This window comes from Ips typographus, linkage group LG9 (assembly GCF_016097725.1).
Source record: "Ips typographus isolate SLU linkage group LG9, UJ_Ityp_2.0, whole genome shotgun sequence".
NCBI classification, from domain to species: Eukaryota; Metazoa; Arthropoda; class Insecta; order Coleoptera; family Curculionidae; genus Ips; species Ips typographus.
The window spans coordinates 9,765,721-9,787,269 of NC_138430.1; the positions used below are offsets into that span (position 1 = coordinate 9,765,721).

At 35.5% G+C, this 21,549-nt stretch overlaps 3 protein-coding genes across 6 annotated transcripts; 1 reads left to right on the plus strand and 2 right to left on the minus strand.

Moving 5' to 3' along the window:
- Positions 1 to 11,925: 11,925 nt before the first annotated feature.
- Positions 11,926 to 13,003, minus strand: LOC145733462 (peflin-like). 4 transcript variants are annotated; one of them, XM_081986298.1, is made up of 4 exons: positions 12,814 to 13,003; positions 12,682 to 12,762; positions 12,416 to 12,593; positions 11,926 to 12,364 (listed from the first exon to the last, which is right to left on the minus strand). In XM_081986298.1, the coding sequence occupies exons 1-4, from the start codon at positions 12,833 to 12,835 to the stop codon at positions 12,001 to 12,003; spliced, it is 645 nt and encodes a 214-aa protein (XP_081842424.1). In that variant the 5' UTR covers positions 12,836 to 13,003; the 3' UTR covers positions 11,926 to 12,000. The 4 variants fall into 4 exon arrangements, with proteins under 4 accessions (XP_081842424.1, XP_081842423.1, XP_081842422.1 ...); XM_081986297.1 differs by having other exon boundaries at positions 12,682 to 12,765; positions 12,814 to 12,996; XM_081986296.1 differs by having other exon boundaries at positions 12,416 to 12,629; positions 12,814 to 12,984.
- Positions 13,004 to 15,970: 2,967 nt separating this feature from the next.
- Positions 15,971 to 17,286, minus strand: LOC145733461 (putative trypsin-6). Its single transcript, XM_081986294.1, has one exon. It carries the CDS (start codon positions 17,117 to 17,119, stop codon positions 16,193 to 16,195), a length of 927 nt encoding a protein of 308 aa, XP_081842420.1. The 5' UTR covers positions 17,120 to 17,286; the 3' UTR covers positions 15,971 to 16,192.
- A 1,528-nt stretch (positions 17,287 to 18,814) lies between these two features.
- LOC145733460 (uncharacterized) lies at positions 18,815 to 21,461 on the plus strand. The gene is made up of 9 exons (XM_081986293.1): positions 18,815 to 19,042; positions 19,705 to 19,785; positions 19,847 to 19,960; positions 20,152 to 20,284; positions 20,345 to 20,421; positions 20,483 to 20,674; positions 20,728 to 20,899; positions 20,952 to 21,031; positions 21,088 to 21,461. Exons 1-9 carry the CDS (start codon positions 18,853 to 18,855, stop codon positions 21,270 to 21,272), a joined length of 1,224 nt encoding a protein of 407 aa, XP_081842419.1. The 5' UTR covers positions 18,815 to 18,852; the 3' UTR covers positions 21,273 to 21,461.
- The last annotated feature ends 88 nt before the right edge of the window (positions 21,462 to 21,549 follow it).

The window sequence follows — 21,549 nt, forward strand, 5'->3', positions numbered from 1 at the left end:
TGTACCTTACCCTGTAATTTTCGTCTCGAACGCGATATCCGAAGCTGAGCTGTTTGCAAGTTAACACACCCTTGTTCATTAGATGGCGACAATGTTAATCTTTTATAGCAATTCAACTGGAAAACAAATTTGATACTTGGAAAATGAGTTGTTTCATTTAGCTGATTTCTGTCAAAGCATAAATAGGTTTTATCTACAACAATTATATAATATCATATCTTCGCACTATTTTCAGTGTCATAATAACCTTAATGTCCGACAGAGCTATTATTTCATCAATAATGAAGGTCTATTAAGGTCAATTATCTAAGAAATAATGCCCTAGGGCGTTATTTTTCATAATGGCCTCAGGTGAGTACATTATTTTTCATAATGCCCTATGACCATTTTTTAAATAAATATCTCTAGAATGAAAGTCGAACATTAAACATTGAAGACACCACAAGCATTAAAGGAAATAATGCCCACGGTTAATTGTCCTTATAATGCCCTTGGTATCTTAATTACTATAAAAAATATGAAACTCTATCATCCTGGATCTCGGTAAAAACGCATTTTCGGACACAACTTTCTGCTTAAATTCTAATTCTCTCGGCATGGCTCGGCAAAGCGACCATAGGAAAACCGTGTAGAGCTCGAATCAGATGAGAAAAGGCCACCGCATCATCAATGACGCAGTTTTTAAAACTATTTCTTTCTCCTTCTACAGTTGCCGTCGCATTAAATATAATCAGAGGCGTCCTATTAAAATATTCCCGAAAATATATTGTTAAGCGGTCAAAAAGCCACTTGGCAACGTAGTACGGTTTTTACTTGGACACAATTAAAACAGATGCGGCAGCGGCCAGGTACATTTGGACCTTTTTATATGCTTTTACTAGCCGGCACTCTAAACGGTGTTGCCAAGTTTAAAAAAATGTAGTGGCGGACAGGGAGACTTAGGGGGTTAGGTTAGGTTTCGTTTTAGTCTGGTGTTTTGGTTGTATTGTTGATGGTCGCAGTTGAAGTTCACATAGTGTTATGAATAAAAAACGTTATTTTGTCAAAATGTCTTTCAAAAAGGTTGGAAAGAAAGGTGTTATCATATACAGCCAAGGCCGTGAAATCGTCAGTAACGTCTTACAATTTATGAAGAAAGAAGCAGAAGGAGTTTCCATTCCTTTGAAAAACTTGTTGTCTTTTATTTTCTTTATTAAAAACGACGAAAATGTTTCATTTTACTGATAAAATAATAGCACGCCACTGACTGGCTGCAACAACTTGGAAAGTAACGAGAGCAGCAATATTTAAAGCGAGACGTACAGAGATCGTGACATCATCGTTTGATGACGCCTGTGGCCTTTTCTTAGCTGATTCGAGCTCTAACGGACAGAGAAACGTAGGTAATTGCATGCGCGGGAGAAAGACAGAAAACGAAAAAAATATCAAGTAGGCCATATTTTTAGCGCGCTGTTGCCACACGCCGTAAGTAAGTTTGTCGAGGGTATTGAATACTTACGGCGTTTGGCAACAGCGCGCTAAAAATATGGCCTACTTGATATTTTTTTCGTTTTTTGTCTTTCTCCCGCGCATGCAATTACCTACGTTTCTCTGTCCGTTACACGGTTTTCCTATGGTCGCTTTTGGTTTACCACACCTGTATAGGTTTGACCGTTTACCCTTAACTCACCCTGTACAATGATACAAATTTATCTTATATACTGTACGTGCTATAAGATAAGATATAACTAAACTACTACGAGTCTTAATGACTAGTTTCTTAATGATTGAATGCATTATCCACTATAGTATCTCGTCTTTTCAAACATCGCTACCGGATTTACCCAAATAAATCGCTGCCCACCGAAACTGAATACAAAATTAAAAAAAAAAAACATATACAATAGATCCGACTATAAAAGACCCATTTGGGTTTTTACGATTAATGATGATGATCGTTGTTATTACCCGAATATTATATTCTTCAAAACTAAAAAACTTGATTACATTGAAAGCGACAGGTTATTTAGCTTTTCGTTGTGTGATGAGATATGAAAATGTTTTGTACAGTTAATTACATTCTATATTTAAACTTGTGTTAGTTATTACAGGTTCAGAATTTGAAATTTAATATTTCTATTGTGAAGAATATGGTCTGTATACACTGATACAGCAGTCGAAATCAAATACTGCAACCCTTTTACACCCTAAAGCCATATTAAACATTGTACACTTTCGGAAAATAATAATCCTTTCAGCTGCCAGCAGTGCCACATGGTTTTAGCACAATACTTCCATATCATACTGTTAATCATTGCAACACTACTTTTTAAAGATGCGATTGGCATGGAAAAATCTGAAGGTGATAACGAACGTCGTAATTCGATTTTTCCTTAGGCCCAACGATAATTTCATTTATTTCGAGTTGGAACGAGGCGCTGCTTTGCTTTAATCTAATCAATCGGCTTGAAATGCGGAAGTTTGTTGAGTAATGGTTGGACTTTACTTCAAAATTTCCTGTAATGCGTAAATTGACTGTTCAGTCAAGGAATAGTTTCAATTGATACTAAATGGATGCGCACGCCACTGCGTAAAAAATGAGCGCCCTAGAGGAAAAACAAACAATCAGTGGCAGTAATAAAATTCTATAGTTAGCAGCTTCTTTCCGTACAATTCAAACACAACATCAATCTGATAGAAACAATAAGGAAACCAAGAATAGAGGATCTGCTCGTGTGTAAGGGGGTCGTTCGTTTAACTTGAACGGGAACAAGCAATTTGGAGAGTCGAGAGCTCACGGGATGAATCACTCGATCAAATTCGTCTGACAAGATGACATATATCGTCTCTTGTTCGCACTCCTTAAGTTTTCTTTTTTACACTGGCATTATGAAATGAAATAATATTTTCCGTTTACCATGTATTAACAACCTTTTTTAATAAACGATAACAAAAGTGCAAAATCGTTCATTAATGAGTCCCATTAATGCATAATTTTTCAATTGTTTTCCTTGAATGCACGATTTTATCATAGGCAACCAAATACGCTCATAGTATAATGTAGATACATCCTTGTTTATTTGTATTAAACAGAGAGAAATAGATTATTTAGTTGACATCCATCACCATTACCGACAAAACTAACTGTCACTGTCATTGTCAAGGGTATCTATGATTTGGGTTTGCCGTGTTGCGTGACAATTCGTTTTTTTCAAACTTTTTAGGATAATGAACGTTCATTATAGAGTACAGTCGACGGAAAAATTTTATACCCAACTCTTTAATAAATACTCTTTCATTAATACACAATACACTCGGTGGTTAAATAACTATTAATTGTATTAGTGGTGATAATTGATAATGTAGGTAGTAGTTTCAAAAATATCGGTAAATCAAAGCGAAAATTAGCTTCAACAATCAGATTTTCTTTCTTCAGAAAATATGATCTACCACATTTTAATCTTAAGGTGGTTGCCACTCTCACGTAAATAAAAATGCTAAATCCACGGTTTTTTTTTTTTTTTTTTACTTTCATTCGGACGTTATATTAAATAAGATATTAAATCCGATGACGGTGGGTTCGGACGGAGTCATGATACGACTGGCAAAGTGTCATTAAAAAAGTGCATGTCATTTCAGCAAATGGGCACAACCTGCTACTTAGACAGTAGCCAGTCTGACGGATCCGTACAATCGGTCGTCCTTTAACGAACGACCATGTGCTAAAACAAAACGACTTTGGCTGAGACCACTCATAAGTAATAAGTGTAATTTTTACTGCGATCTCGTAATTACTTTTGGTTTTGCTCTTATCCATTTCCTTTAATGTCTGAAGATGCTTATTGCTAAAAGTGTCGGCTCAGGAAACCGCTTTATTTATTTGTGAACGTCTGCTGCTGTTGCAAAAATGGCAAAACCGCACTTGTCGTCGACTGATAAAAAATTGCATTTTCAACCTTTCCAGTCGTTTTTCGTATAAATGAGATTTCCTACGAAAGGCCGAAGGGTATATTAGGTCTCTCCATGCAGCTGACTCACAAATCGATTTCCGAACCGGATTTAAGCCGTATGTCAACAGTGTCGGGTGATTTCAGCCATCCTAATGCAATTTACCGGAAGAATCGGAATCCTTGACGTACGTTCGTACTTCACCTTCCTCCATTATGTCACTGTGAACGTATCGTTGACCCTTTCGAGTGGCTCCCAACTAAATTAAATATTACCCTGCTTGTCTCTAGTCTGTTAAGACAGGTGGGAAACATTTTCTAGTTAGCAAAAATACAATAATTGATTTAAATGCTGTATCATTCAGTATCTTATATCATGTTGAGATACAAGTAGAATCTTTTACCTGAAGATGATTGAAGAAGTTGGTGAACAATCTATATGAAAAGAGCTTAGAACAAACTTCTAATGCACGACTTGTGTCAAGACTCAACTTGCTTGTCCTGCTTATAATTTGAATCAAGTTTAACTTTTAGGTTCTCGTCGTCAAAACGATCGTTTCGTTTTGTTGTCATCTTATACACTTATCAATAGCCTATCTGTATCTGCACTATAAGCACAGTGCAAGATGTGGGTATCGACTGATTGTAATCCGTGCATCGTTCCGTAATTGCCGACACGAAAAACCAGAACTGTCATATGGACTAGATATAGAATTGAGCTGCACAGCAGGCTTGCTACCCATTCATTATCGCTCTGGTTCGTGTGCCTGTCACGTTGGTTCATTTGGGACATTGACTGATTTGCTGCTGCGTCAGTGACGGGGATTTGTGGTATTTTTTCCATTATCATTCTTATAAAACTGCCTAAATATTGTTAACAAGATACTTTATAGTGGTAATACTGATGTAACCGAAACATTTGTACAATTTTCGCAAATACTACACCGATAGCCAAAAGGCAGCAAACGGCACCATAACTCATCGTTGTCATCTGAATTTATATCGGTGTAATTTACTGTCCCTAATTATCGAGATCAGAAAATCTGCGGCCCTGAAGGTGCGAACCAAACAACAGAACCCCGTGATACATTGATATTTTAAGATAATTATTTCAGTCACACCCATTTAGCACCCGATGCCGCCATGATAGCGTTTAATAACCGGGGTCGGTGATGGACAAGAGCATTTTAATTAGCATGTTCAACGTATGAATTAACCTCTGGATGGTATAATGTTAACTGGAGCCTTTGGGGTGGAGTGATGTCTCTCTATGCTGTTCGTAAATTTGACTTGTGGTCGTCAATTCTGGTTTCAAAATTAATATTTTCGTCGACCATGTATTAACAGCGTTTTTTAATGAACGATAACGAATGCAAAATCGTTTATTAATGAGTCCTATCAATGCATGATTTTTCAATTGTTTTACTTTAATGCACGATTTTATCATAGGCAACCGAATACGCTCATAGTATACTTCCATCTTTCTTTATTAATTTGTATTAAATAGAGAGAAATAGACGCACATTATTTAGTTATACGTATTTGGTTGCCATCGTTTTCGAATTTAGTTTTTTAAATATAATTTAGATGCAGAAATTAACAAATGTGATTGTATTAATTTGTAAAACTAAAGTTCAATTCAACACTAAAAACAATAAGGACATTGTTTTTTCCTTTCTGTGTGAGTTATAACGAGTGTTCAATAATATGTTATGGTCGTAGTTGGCTGTGGTTCTCTCGTTCTAGCATAAACGTAGGGCCGTTGATAAGTTCGTACCTATATGGTTTGAAATGACATCTGTCATATAATAATTGTTTGCAACGTTATCTAAGACATACGCTTTTTGTGACAATTGACGACCAACCATAAAAATTATTGAACACCCGTTACAAAGTATTTAATTTACTCTTTTAAAAAAAACGCAAAACAGCTTATTTATAGCCGGAATAATGTTCTGTTGGTATATTTAAAAACACATGTAAGCTAAAAGATGCTTGCGCGGCGTCGTTAAAACTTTTAAAAAGCGTAATGACGGGTTTCTTTTAGGTATATAAAGTATTGTACTTCCAAATTAAAATCACTGACGTTCCCTAGTACCATAAAACAGAAGATATATGATCAGTTAATGTTCAGTTGCAAGTAATTTTATTGCTTGGCATAGGTACTGATGATTAAAGAATTTATACAATTTTTTGTACGATATAGAGTAAAAGTTGCGATATTCATACAAAGTGTAATACTTTAATCAAAACGATAGAAAGCGATAGAATGAAGAAAAACTTTTATAGATACATATAAACATAACAGTTTATATACTTCGTTTTCGAGATACAGGGTGTCTGTTCAAGTTAGCACTGCTTAGTAGAAAAAAAAGTTTTTTTGTAACATTGCAAATTTAGCCGAAAGTGACAAAAAATCGATCGATTGAAAGAGTCGCGTCGGTGTCATTAAAAGTAATTGAAAGGAACAGTTCGGATCTCGGGTTTTGTTCCCTTAAATAAAAATATTTGCTTTGCAAACAGGGCAGACAAGGGAGCCTCGCAACACTGGCTGAGACAAAGTTAGAAGTGCACTTTTGATAATAACGGTATGGAAGTGTGAACTTAGCTAAAAGCAGACTCTCGAAAGCGGCCTGGTTTTAGGGCATAATCATATTAGGAGAGTTTTAGCAATTGGGATTACAGATAATTAACTGAAATATGGTACTTACTATATCCACTTGACTGAATTAAACATCATTTAGGTACTCAGATAGCCAAATGTCATTTGTGTTACCATCAATAATTATGATCGCAAATCTCCGAATTTGACTATGCACCACACTTGCTTTCTGTGGTAGGTACCCATCAGCCATCTGGGAGGCCGCATATACATAGGTATAGACGTTAATTCTCTTTTAATGTGCATAATATTAAAACCTCTGAGCTTCTGTGAACCTACCGTTTCCCGTTTAAAAGTCCCAGTAATGTCGAATTAATGTGAATTTACTGTTTAGAAGTTGGGTATTTGCTTCCGCAGGTGTCCAAATAAATGAAACCGCATAAAAGATTCAACCACACTGTTTTAGCTGGTGGGCACGAATTTAATTGACCACCTGTATATGAAAACTACTAGTTTTCCTTAATGCGTTCAAATCCAATTTTTTATCAAAGTTTCTTCAAACAAAAGTGGAAATAAGCAGGGCTAAGCCCTTTTAAAACTTACAAACGGAGGAAATATTCAATGTGTACTTGCTTCTACTTTTAAAACGAACTGCTACAGTTTTAATAATATATACGAAAGTTGCAAATGGATTCGGCGAGAAGTGGATTGCCGACAGCGCCCCGGAGTCTTATGTATATAAATATTCAAATAATGTGCATAATCAGATTATATAAGTAAAGTTTGCGTGTGATGTTGTGGTTTTGAGTTAAGTTACTTGACAACACTTGGTCGGTTCCCAGCGCCTTTTGTTAATATAAGTTCTAAACGAGAATAATCATTGGTTCAAGATTTGCAATGGCAATACTAAAACTATAATGTTCTTTATACAGTGTCCTATTTATTTGTATATTTTTACCAAATTTTGGCTTGGCAAAACCAGACATATCAACCACCTAACAAAACTTGTTTTGGTCCCCCGTTTACAGAATCAGAACCTTTCTGTGTCTTGGGGGATTACACCTGTAAATACGAGATCAAATTGAAGGAGGACCACGAAAAAGTCAAGCTCTGGGAGCAACTCACTGGATAGGCGCACTCTAAGAAACTTCTTGGAGGTTACAACCAGGAAAAGTTCCTCTCAGGACACTGTCGCTTGAAGCGGAACTGCAGATTCTGTGGGGATGATGAAGAGACTCCTGAACACCTGCTTTGTGAATGTGATGCAGTCTTAAATATACCATCTTGATTTTTAGCGGTATCATCATTGATAATTTCTTCTCTAAAACCGACTCAGCTGCTGGCCGTTATTAAGGCCTTTAAGTTGGAGAAAGAACAATAGGGCCCCAATAGCTACAATCTACAACAGCAGCACCATCTGGGATCTGTAAATTGAATTATCGCATAACGATTTACTTTCAAAGCTGTACGTTTCAAGCTGCAAGCTATAGATGGACTGGCAATGTAAAAGAGTGGTTGAAATGCTTGGTTTTGCCAGAACCTCTGCATTTAGAACACCATCCAGATGTTAATATTTAATTCCACTTGTTGTATGATTACTCAAATTTTCAATAACAATTAAAAAATGCTGGCAAGCTTTTAAAAACACTGTGTAACATGAAAGCTAGTCTTTTGTATAGTGTGAAAGCAGATGCACCCCTGTTAAAGTTGCGGATCACTTAATTCCGGCAGTGGAGGCGCTGCTGTGTCAACTGGGCCCGCTGATTACTTATGTAAACATGATCTCGGGGGTGTAATTGGGCGTGCAATCAATGTCGTTTTGCCGTTACGGTGGTGCCCTCGTTTGGCATTGCAAATGAGTGCACACAGAAACGAAACTCTACTTCGTTAACGGACAGTGGCGGTCGAATTTATGAACCTTCTTCTCTCCGCCATGGAATATTTTGCGGTGTTGTTTGACAAGAAAAAATTCAGAAGTGGTTTCTTCATGTTCATGTTTGTCATTTTCTGATATGCACGCCTGATGAAGCCAATACGGATTATAAAACTTATTATACCACCTATAAAGCGTTTCGATACCACTAAAATGAAAAGGTTTCATCACACCATCACGATAGATAATCAGATTCTTTAAGGAATAGCTAATAGAAAGCAATACTATTGTATTTAATTTTATTGGGACCGAAAACCAAATGGAACATTGTTTTGGGGCATTATGCAGGACAGAAAATGGTCTTTAAAATAAATCAGCCGCTCGCCCAACTTTGGATCATCCTCATCAGAATTCCCATCAAGCGATCGGAATGGAAACCGGTAGACTAGTATTTTGTTTACATCCTGACCGCGTGATTAAGCGTGAATTAATAAATAAATATTTTGAATAAACCTTATAAATGAAATCTAAATTGATGTGATCGTCAGGATTTCATTCACACGGTATTAACCGGGAGCCAATTAGAGTCGCAAGAAGAAGTCGTTCTTCCAATTAAGGATTTTTGTGTGTGTTCGATGCCCTTAATGCCACTTGCTCCTGTCTCTGTCGCACACAAAGGACGTGTTGTGACAACGGCATAATAGTTTATCAGAATGTGCAAGTCACTCTTTCAGCTACCAGCGTTCATTGTACGATTGTTAGTGGATATTTTATTTCGAGACGGGGGAAGAAATTAAATCATTAAAAAAATATTGTGTTGGTAAAAGTTGCTATCATCGCCATAATTAATGAGACGTGTATTCTTCGAGTTGGCTCTTTTGTTGAATGGATAATCGTTTGAAGAACTCGAACGCCTCTAATCTAAACTTTTCATGGCAGAGTGAACATTTTACTTCCGTGTTTTTGTCCATCATGACGGACTGGTTCATGTTGTCCCGCTTAATTCTGACTGTTGATGATTTAATGACGTTAAAACCGATAAAAGTCTTCTTTGGCTCAGATACATTAATATATTACAGGTTAAATATTTGTTATAAGTTATAGATTCTCTGAAGAGGTACGTACTTTTCAAACGTCAAAAGTTTTTCTATTAAAACCGAGCCTAAGTCAGTAATCTTATGTTAGGACGACGGACGGTTAATGTTAATTTCAACTTAGGCCGCATTCGTTTTCAAGCTCCATGGAGCGAGCAGAGCGTTTTTGACGTCACAATGACGTAATTTAGAAAAACCACAATTTGACCAACTGTCAATTACGTCATTGTGACGTCAAAAACGCTCTGCTCGCTCCATAGGGTTGTTTAAGTTTATTAATTAGTGTTTTTATTCCGAGACCTACGTAAAATTTAAGATTTTTCTTCACGAAACTGGAAAACTTGCAACACTTGGAGGTAAACCAAGGCCGAAAGTTCCAATCAAACTTTGGCTTGGGAACAACAACCGCATTCAATTTTAATTATCTCTATATAAAGAACATCACAGATAAGTGCATTCAAATGAGTCATTAACAGCCCAATACCAACGTTTCAAGAATTATTCCATAAAGTTTGCAAGAAAGGAAAGGCAATGTGTGTATCCTGGAGACTATTTTGCACGAGAAATCATCGAAGTATAAATGCATTCGTTTCCCATAACTGCAAAGAAAAATAAACAATACTAGAAATTGAATCTTACTTATCCGTCTTATATTAATCCTTCGCATATGGCATAATCCGAGAATTAGTGTTTAATACCAAACGACCACTAGCATTCATTAGTGATACTGTGCCTGGTGCTAAAAATTCGTTCCGCCTCCGATGATTGATGATTGATTCCTTAAATTAACAGCGAGGCTTTATAACCCTGCAAATGATCATTAAGCTTCTCGACTTAAAACAAACGATCCGCCGAGTATAATTAAAAAATTCGCGTTTGGTAGCAAACTGAAGTAATGGGTCAGATGGCGTTATTTGTTACGGCGACGACTAAACCATCAATTTTCTCGCATACCTGCCAAAAATAGGGATAATTAATGGGATTTTACATTTGACTTGTTTTAATTCGAAAAAAAAGCGATTATCAACGAGAACCAGTAGTAAATGTTATTGTTTAGTGAAGCCACAGGCAAAAAACCAAATGGTCAATAACATTGTCTCATGTGAAAATAAAGTTTATAGTAGTTTACATAATTATGATAAAAAAAATGTAAAAACTTTAATGTCGATTAAGCAATAATTGAAGTCTAAACGATGTTATATTGACTAATTAAATATTAATTGACTGTAAATAGCTTATAAGAAACGTTGATACTGTCAATAAAACGATTACAAAAACAAGCCCTTTTCAGACAGACTGATGGCATAATAAAAGTCCAATTAAGCCAGTTTGCGTTCAGGGATTAAGGCCCTTATGTGATTTTTTATATGCTCTGGCACACGTTTTGATGTCAAGGAATCAGATTTCATTCGACGATAATTTACCCGCACAATCTCACTGAAAATAAACAAAACCAGTAGGCGACCGGGCATTTGTTTCCCCGCGATGTTCATTTGGCTAAATCAGGGCCTGTCATAACCGAGGCCGGATGTTTCATTCAGGAAGAGTTGACGCACGACGAGATGGATTTGGTGCTCGTATTTATAATACTGCAGAACACAATCCGTATATCAACAGTGTGCAGTAGTTCAATTCTGAGTTGATTGAATTTTCAATTTTTGTTAGTTATCACAATAATTAATATCATTAAAGTATTAATGATTCCGATACTACCAATACCAATTATAGTTATATTAACAAATTACCTTCAATATTTTAAATGCCTTGAAAATAATGTAAACAAGTAATTGTTTTGTTTCACTTTACCTAATACTGAACCTCACTGGGAAATAACAGCAAAATCGTACAAGTCAACAGTTTACTGTTCTAAACCCATTTTCAAACAAAACATTTTATTCAGCACAAACAAACGACAACTACAAGAAGAATCCGAATTTCGTTTCGTGTTGTTTAACGGACGATGTGCTGTGTAATCCGGGCTGGAGAAAAGGAAGCGAATCAGCAGACGTTTTGCATATGAACGGCTGATGAATATTGAAAAGGGAAAAGTCGTCTACCGATTCTTCCCTTTCCCCTCCTTATCTCCACCCCGTTCCGAGCCCGAAACTTTAGTTTACTTTATCCACAAATTCAATTCAGCGATTCTCAAATCCCCTAACTTCTTAGTTAAATGATGGCATGTATTCGTAACGAGATGGGGGCAAAATATATGGTTCAGCCGAACCGGAATCTTATGTAGATGATGCCTGAGTTTCTTTCCGCGTAAAGGCGAATTGGGGGTGTCGAATGCCGGCTTAAATATGTAAATTGCTCAATTTTACTGCGATACATTTTCCGATATTGATTTCCCTTACTTATTATGATGGTGAACGTCAAAAGAGCTTGCAGTCTTTAAGTGTTAAAACTGCTTAAAAGTCTTCAAAAACAATGTTAAAAAAATTGGTTTAAATTTTATTGAGTACAACGATTACAATGAACAAATTTCGTCTCAAATGTCGAAACTAATCAAAGACACCTCAAAATCATCTCTAAGAAATCCTCATACTTGATATTGATACTGCCCGAATAGTTTATGTCTCTGTTTTTGAACTCATCGGTAAACCTTTGAATTTGAATGCAAGTAATAATAAATTGATCCAAAGACATTTTCTTCGCTTTTGGGTTATTCTTAGTGACCAAAAACCTTAAAAAGTCTTGACTGAAGTTTATATCCAGTTGCTTAAGGGCGTAGTCGAGTTCTGACTCGTCTAAGAATCCAGACTTATCTCTATCATAGGTGTTGAAAGCAGTAATCCATTGTCTGATGTAGTAGTACAGAGTTTCGAACTCTTTAATGTCTAACCCCCCATTTTTGTCTAAGTCAAACAACCTGAAAAATGTCTATTAATAACTACATTTACATCATCAGTATGAAGTAAACCTGACAACAAATTTACAAGCGGCATCAGAGAAATGTTTACCCTGAAAAACCTCAAAAGCTTGCTGCAGCTCTTTGGAAGTGATCTGTCCCTCGGTCTTGGTCTCCATGGCTTTGAACCATTTTTCCACAGCTGGATGAACTGTGTTCAATCTGGTAAATTGCCCATTCACCACTTTGCCTGCAATAGGAGTGTACACTTTGCGGTCGTGAGCTTCTACAAGGCACAAAAGTGAACGTAGTGATTTAGTAAAAGGCACACTGTTCACCTCTTAGTATGTCCGAAATAAAGAGCTTCCTTCGTTCTTCTACTGGTACAGGTTTGTGGCTGCAACACGATTTATCAGGTTCTTCTAAAAACAAGATATAACAGATGTCTAAATGGTTTATGGACGACTTACCTAAAGCAGAACTGTCCTCCATTTTAATTTACTTTTCTTATTTGGTAGTTTTTTTTTATATGTCCTGGTAAACGTGAAACGAAAATTTAGTGATAATGAATGACAGAATGGATTTTTTGACACACGGTGTTTGACACAACACGTAGGAACGCTAATTAAAATTTCATTTTTCTATAATTCAAATAAAATAATTGTTAAAGTGAAGGACACACATTTTATAACAATAATGTTAACCTAGAAGACAATCATCCAGCAATAGTGCAATAGTTTCCCACGCATACCACCAGAACAAAACACCTATATGGGAATGCAGGTAGCATTATCGCGATCGTTATATTAATCTGAAAAAACTATAGCCTGTCAGTTATTCTATATTTTAAAGTAGGTCCTAAATTAAGCTCTCGCTTACTGTTGAGTGGCAGTTAGTCCTGAACAAACAACTAGGCAAAGTAACTCTGTGACTTGCACATTTCAGAGACTCGGTAAAACTTGTTAGGATAATTGATATCCTATGCCTATAACGAGGCAGTTGGAAGATCCTGAACTTCACTTTAAATAAAGTTTAATTAGTCACAAATAAAACTGTTATTTTTTATAACATATATATGTATATAACATATATAAATATATATTTAAGATACTCTAATATTTCAGAAGGAAAACACAAACAAAAATATTCAGTCACAAAACGTATGGAGTGCAGGTACTGAATACAGCAATATTATAATTTGTCGATAATAATAGGCAATCATGAAAAAACCATATATCATCTCAAAAGACATGTCCAATTTCACCAACTGGTTTTTAAGACGCAGTTGTACCATAGGAATTTAACTTTTAAGCTAGGTATTATTCAGAAACGTCGCTTTGACATTAATGATTTTTGTATGACAGAAAACTACGTACAGAAAATTGTAAAGACATTTTAAATATACTTCACTAGGAAATTTTCATTGTAAATATACTAATAATGAAAGGAAGTCATAAAAAACACTGCACCGTTAATACACAATCGAATAGATGGCGCGGATAAAAAAAAGATAACCGTAGTGAATACACGACTATATTAATAAAACAATTTAGATGTTTTACTCATGCTAAGAAACAATGATTTATGGAGGTCCGGCCTGATTTGACAAGTCATGGAGCCCATAATGAAAACATCTCATGGACAGATCGCTAGTCATTTCGCCGCCTACTTCGTGACTTTTGACGCTGACTCCATTTGATGATGGATTAAGTTTGGGTTCCTCATACATATTTATGGTCAGACTATATTGTCTTCAATTAGCATTTTGTTTAATCATGCCATTTTAATTTGGAAACACTGAGTGATTTTTTCCTTTGTTTTAATAACGACCATGATACCGGACCGGTTCATTACAATATTAATTAGTCGGTGGTTTTTCGAAAATTAGCTTTCGATGATGGACTACAACTGGTTTCATGCAACCGTTAATTGTTAGACAAAATCGCGCTATTATTGCAAGCAGTTTTTAATTGGATGAGTAGGTACTCACTATTATAAACCCGGATGGTTTAATTAAATTTTATTTAGCTCGCTACATCTTCATTGTAAATATCTTCAATGGAATTTCTGATGAATTACTTGAGCGCAGTAGCATATTGTAGTCGCTTTGAAAACACTTAACTGTAAATTGCACGCCACTGAGTTTGCATACGCTGAACAAAAAAAAAATTCTCTTTATTCAAGTTTTTCAGTCACAAAATGATGGATGGGTATTTTCGAGTGAAGATAACGACCAATATTGATATCCGTTTGTATTGTGCTGTACGTCTACGTCAAATTCAATAATTGAAAATCTCGCAGTTTCTAAGTATTGTATTACTAATTATTGGATGTGATAGCTGGCGATAATCAACCAGGTACAGTGAACGTTTCGAAAGTGGACTTTATGAAAGAATGGTTCAGAGTCGTACCCATTGAAGCTTCTTTAATGTATTTAATACCGAAATCCTGTACTCACTACACTTCACTTACTATACATACAACTTTTAAGCTATATTAAAGTTATGGTTTTTTACATCCGCAATATATTCATTGCATTACAACATCATCTATCCTTATTTCATTAGAATTCGACAACTTTCAGAAATAAAAATCAGTATCAATTCGCCTACTTTCACCCCATATTTCATAAAATCCCTTTAGGGTGTGAGTTGTAAAAGGAATTTAGTGTTTACTAGGACAACAGTATTACCCTTTGGCAGTTACCCTTTGACGATGAGTTTTCACAGGGGACTTTTATAACCGCCAAACCCAATAATGAGTTATATTAGGCCACTTGAGGTGCCTAACTGGACGGAACAGTTTCTCGCTTTTGTCAAATCGTGTGAAACAACAACAAATAGCTTCGAAGGGTCCTTAACGAAATTAAGTCTAGACTAAACTAAATGTGTGATTTTATGGTTAATATCAGCATAGTTTTAATTGATAAATTAATATATCCTGCGAATAATACTTGATTATATTTAGGAGACACATCACCCACGCAACTCGGCAGTCGAAATAATTGCATCGACGTGGGTCGGTTAAAATCCTCTTTGCAAATGGATGATACAAAATAGGAACACGTCGCTTACAGAAATTTAAATGACGTTTAATTTAATTCGTTAACTGCTAGTTGTTTCCTCAGCTCTGATTGGTCCATCCTGTTAAATCATACGAATACTCTTTTGATTCGATCAAAATGTGTTTGGTATATGTTAATTAGATTTTTGATATTCGAAAATAGTGGAAATATATCCGGTTTAAACACTACTAAAATTTAGGGTTCCATTTGTTTATTTTAAAACCAGATGTATACGGATACACATTATTAAAGCTATTAAACCATCAGTCTGTTATACTGTAACGGGTTTGAACAGTTGATGAATACTAATGCATGCAGCTTCCACATTTCACCTAGCTGGACCAGTGGTCATAATTCATTCGAGAAAGAGTAATAATTGATGCGTCAGCTGCTTGTATATTATTTCAGGTGATGTTTTGTGCAATTGTCGTCATGTTCAGCACGTCATCTCACTTTAGATACAATCAGTAATTGAAACGTGCCTGCAAATTAGGTGAAATAAGTGAAAAGTATTAAGTGAAATCTATAAGAGTTCAAATAAAAAAGTTACAATTATTCAAAAATTGGAAAAAATGGTATTTTTAATTTTGCTTCAAGAGGGTTCCAATGCACAGCAAAGGGCATATTTATACCAAAACACCTTAAGCAGAAGCAATATGATATAACATTTTTCCACATTGTTGTCTATTATTATTAAAAACAATTCTCAATTTCAGCATATTTCCTCACGGAATAATTATAACTTGTTCTAAAACTAAATATTATAACACTTAATAATTTTAAACCTACAGACATTTTATTAACTTTGTTAACCATACCATTAAATGTGAAATTATAACGACTCTAACACCACTTGTACGTTTCACATCAAAATTGTTACCCAACATAGTATCCTGAATAAAATCCAGATAAAGATCGATTCTGGTGTAAACTCCTGGGTTTCTGGGTTGACCACATTCGATACCCCAGGATATTATCCCTACTTGAATTGTATTGCACAGAAGTGGACCTCCTGAATCGCCCTGACAGGCATCGATACCCTCAGTTGACAAAGTACACATTTGGCTACTTTTGACATATATACTGTGGTACATTCTATACAATTTTTTGCATTGGTTTTGAGTCAATAGTGGAATGAAAGCACACTGAAGATTGTCTAAACTAGGAAGGCCACTAGACTCTGTTTTGCCCCAGCCCATTATCAAGCCTTGATCACAAGGAGCTTTCGTATCCATCCTACTGAATCTACGTTCTGGTAGTTTCACATAGTCAACATGTTCTGATTTGGCTATAGGCCTGTTGGTTTTCAGTAAGGCTATATCGTCCGAGTCAAAGGCGTCTACATAATTGTTATGAGGTACCAGCTTTTCGATTTCAAAAATTTCAATAGTTCCTGTACTAAGAGATGGTATAACTGCATAGCTAATTGAGGAGTCGACAATACAATGGGCTGCACTTAAAATCCAGCGTTCGTTCAAAATGGTTCCTCCACACATTCTACGAAAAATCGAATTCGATCTCCCTACAACCGTAACCATGAAAGGATAGTCGTCGGTGGAACAAGGAAACCCACGATAAACTCGAAATTCAGTTTCATTCCAATCAGGAGGTAATGTAACATCTTCTGCTGGTCCTTTTACGACGGAGAAAAAGCAGTTTAAAGCAATTATTAAAAATGTATTCTTAGACATTTGTTTTGAGGTAATTGACATTTGTGAACTGTAATTTTTTATGTTAGGTTAAGACATGTTTAAATTTTGTAAAAGAGTGAGACAAAACAACCACAATCTTTACTTTATATACCTAGATCAACTAACATAATTCTGTATTTACGCCTCCGACATACAATTAAAATAATTGCTATAAATGAATAGTTGAGTCTGCAATACATACCATTTGTTTCACGGTATTGACCGCAAAGACCACACAAACGTGCAAAAGCTTTTGAGAAAAATGCCTATTTAGTGAAAGAGGAAATCGTATTTATATACCCACACGTTGTTGGTTCGTAGCAATCGTAGCATCAACTAGAAGGGGTTTGTTCTTATTTACACTTCGACGAAAGACCTCTTCAAGCATTGTTTTCAATGTTTTACCGCAAGACAGTCGCTGGTACCTTGGCGCCACAAAACAAGAAGGACCATGACTGTGCTTTTTTCGTACAAATATACACTTTTTTCAACTCAAGTTGGGTATTTATCTACTAGATCTTATTCAATGTATTCGCGTTTAGTTTAGTTATCTAGCTAAGTCAATATTTAGTCAATGATTACGATAACTGTCTAAGGTACCACATACGGTTTCTTTTTACATTTTTCAATCCGACGGAGCTTAATTTAAAATATGAAATCTCATCTCAGGTAATAAATCTACAGAACCTAGCAGCGAATATCAATTTATAAACTGACCCGCCGTTTCTATATAGAGTTGTTATATTGCCACGTAATTCTCTAATTGATTTTTTTAAAGTCCTCCGAGGTTTGGACAACTCTATAACGTAAAACAGCTCTGATACACGAACTGATACTCTGGAATAATCGATTCGTGTTGCTATTTCGCCAGTCATCCGACAGGTACATGCAAAGGTGAACGTTTTAGCATCTCATCATATGTCGGTCTAGATGCATTTTGCCTGTTGATGGCTTAATCCTTTCGAAGTCGGGCGGCTTCAGCTTACCAGCAGTTTTTTGTCCAGAATATGAACGATTTTTACAGTATTTGGTCATTAGCATTTTACATAGCATGACTCAAAATTCAGTAAACGATTTTGCAGACTATAAATGTCGTTAAACGGTAGTGAGTAATTAGAGTTTATGAGATTCAAGCATTTACCCTGTATAAAATATGGTACATTTTGCGTACACACTTAGTTACTTGGACTAATTTCCAATTTTTTGACACTGATTAATGATTTTTTCTGGTATAGCATAATTTAGTGTCCCAAGTAAATTAAGTAATATGTCAGCCTATCGCCTAAAAACCATTAGAAATCGTGCCAAAACGTTTGCTAAAAAAAGAAAGAAAGCCCCTCTACATTGTCTTCTTGATTAATCGCTTCCCCATCTGTTTTCTTGCAAACACCTTTTTTACCGTATTCCATTCCCATCAGACAGTGTTTGGTGTCTTCACTTCCTCGTATATAATTAATATTCATTCTGCTTTTTTTTGTATGAAAAAAAAATGACAGTAAGTTTTGATGTGGTATAAATAATAAAAAAAACAAAATAGTTTATTAACAAAACAAATAATCCAATTAAGCAGTCTTTCTTTAATCTGATCTTATCTTAAAGATAATCCACTCACACTAATTCTGCAAGCAAACAAATCAAAAATGATCTATTGGGCTTTTAACCAAATCTAATCTTTCATTGAAAAACTAATTCGTCAGGTTAATTTCTACACTCATAATACGGTTAGTAGTTTTGCAGCTATTGAGTTGTTTAAAATGACCGTACCATTTTCAGCTTTATTAGTACTGCTAGTGACTAGTGTTTTAGCACGAGCCGATAACACGTGTCCTGCAAAGATAATTACCAGTTTACATCAAAAAAATTGCACGGACAAAGCTACTGAGAATGAAGCTTATTATTTAGATAAAAGTAGCTGTATTCCAAAATGTAGCTTGTATAGTACAGGTATGGGTTTCTAAGTTCTTGCAGAATCGTCAAAGTTTTGCACTTAAATTGTTTACTCTAAAACTAAATTCCTATGACCTTCATGATTTAATTTTTATATTAAAAACAGTCGGGACCTTCAGTATTTCATTTCAATAAGAAAATACATTTTCTCTTTCAAAACACTGATATGATAATAATAATAATAATAGCGGAACTTTTAAAAGTGGATATGATTATTGAAAACGGGCACGTGATCTTAGGAATGTAATTTTAACCTCAAATAGAATCACGTGATCTTTAAAATTTGAATTTGATGATTGAAAACAAGTCACGAAACATATAGGATAACGTGTTAATGTTAAAAATAGTAACTTGATCTTTTTAAAATGCTTATGTTTAGTAGTCATGAAAAAAGTCACCGTAACCTTTAGGATTCCATTTCGACCTTTAAGAGAAGTCACGTGATCTTTGAATCAGGTTAAATTAAAACTTAAAACTTATATTCCGAAATCGAAAATCACGTTTTGTAGTGAATAGAGCGTTGGTCAGTTTTACCAGTGGCGTCCATGTTACAAGATATTTTAAGAAAACAAAATGGTACGCCACTGGTATTCATAAGATACAAATTCTGAAATATCACGAATTTATCGTGGAACACCCTGTAAAACCATTATTTTTAGTGGTTAATACTGGAAAATGTTACACTGACCCAAATGGTTGTACTGCAGGGTATATTTGTGATCGGAGGTGTGGAACAGCTTGTACGTATATTGTAGAGTAAGTACTGAAATGACACAACTAAATAAACTGTATTATTTTTAGCTGCTTTGAATGTGTATAAATGTACAACTGATGATGATTGCTCTAAGTACTCAAATCGGAAAGCTACTTGTAGCCAGATTTGCGTACTACCGGATACGGATGATGGTGACACAGGTGTGAGCATTAGCAAAGCTATACTCGGCAACTTAAATATGAAAAATCCAAATTTTAAACTCTATCATTTTACAAAAGCAATTTGGACAATTTGGTTCTTTATTAGTCTAAAAAGCATAAACAAATTTTCTGAAAAAATAAAAGCTTTTTACAGATCTTCTAATAATAACATGCTCTAATAAATTTATTAGTTCCTTGTATGGCTTATCATTCCAATATCGCCGGATATGCTGATAAATGGTGGACAGCTAAAAAGTTCAAGCCAGAATGCGATGACAGTGGTGAATGGGTTGCTAAACAATGCAAGGGCGGTTTGCAGGGCCGGTATAATCACCCTTTGGTGCAAATTATTTAGTTAGACTAATAAGAATCTAATTTATAAAGGTGTATGTGCTACAGTTCTATAGGTGTCCGCTTATTTGGAGAAGCCCTGTACACAGATGCAGATAATATGACTTGTGGTGAAGACACTTGAAAGGAGCTGTTTTTGAAACAATCATAGTAAAAAATTAACTTTTTCAGCTTGCAGTAGGAGAAAATCGGATTTGGAATCGGCAGGACGTAATTATGTTACATTTCACTGTGATTCGAAGGGCAACTACGAAGAGTTTCAATGCGACGTGGAAAAAAGTGTTTGCTGGTGTGCTGAAGCACTGACCGGTGAAGTTACAGCACCTTTTGTTCCTATGGTTGCTATGAAAAAGCTGCCTTGTTGTATGTTGGTTTTGAATGCCCCGTCAACCAGTGAAAAATAAACTGATCTGTAGATTCAGAAGACGTTGTTGGCAATCAGTATTTGAGACAGTGTGAGAGTAAGAAATTTGCCACCGCCATGAAGACTGCCAAGCTTAAAACTCATGGAGTAGTAACTGTGGAAGCTGACACTTTGCTCTGTGATTCCGATGGAAGTTACGGAAATTACATGATAGATTCTGGAAAGTAGGGGTTTGCCTCAAAAACAAATATGGTATTAAAAAAATTCAATCTTTAGTGCGTATTGTGTATGGAGGGACAACAGCAAAATTGGAACGTGGCAAGCCAATTTAGCAGGAACGACTTCCTTAACTTGCAGTAAGTTTCATATAGACAAATTTTAAACTGTAAACTGCAACCACTGATTACTGCAGATTGTGCCAGAGACTTCAAGAGATACGGCTACTCGTTAACCTGCGAGGGCACAGGAGACTACGCTGTACTGCAACAGACTCAAGATTCCAGTGGGAAACAGAAGTATTACTGTGTAGATGAAGATGGATTTGACAAATCCGGTCTTTTGGATGACAGTTACACAAATTGCACCTTGTATTATTAGATTGTTTTCAATAGTAATATGTTAAGTGCATGTAAAATTGCCGAAAATCTTGGGAAATAACCATACATTGCATGAAAGCTGTTTCTTTAGGACAAGTCTGAATGCATGATTTTCTAAAATTTTACATGCACCGAACGTATTTTGTGGACTATATCCCAAATAAAATATACTGTCAATTCTATAATATAACCTTTTTTAGTTTTAACGGTCAGGTTTGATTAGATGTGCAAGAAAGGCTTCTATAATAGTCCACCTCAAAAACGTTTAGGTAGGTATA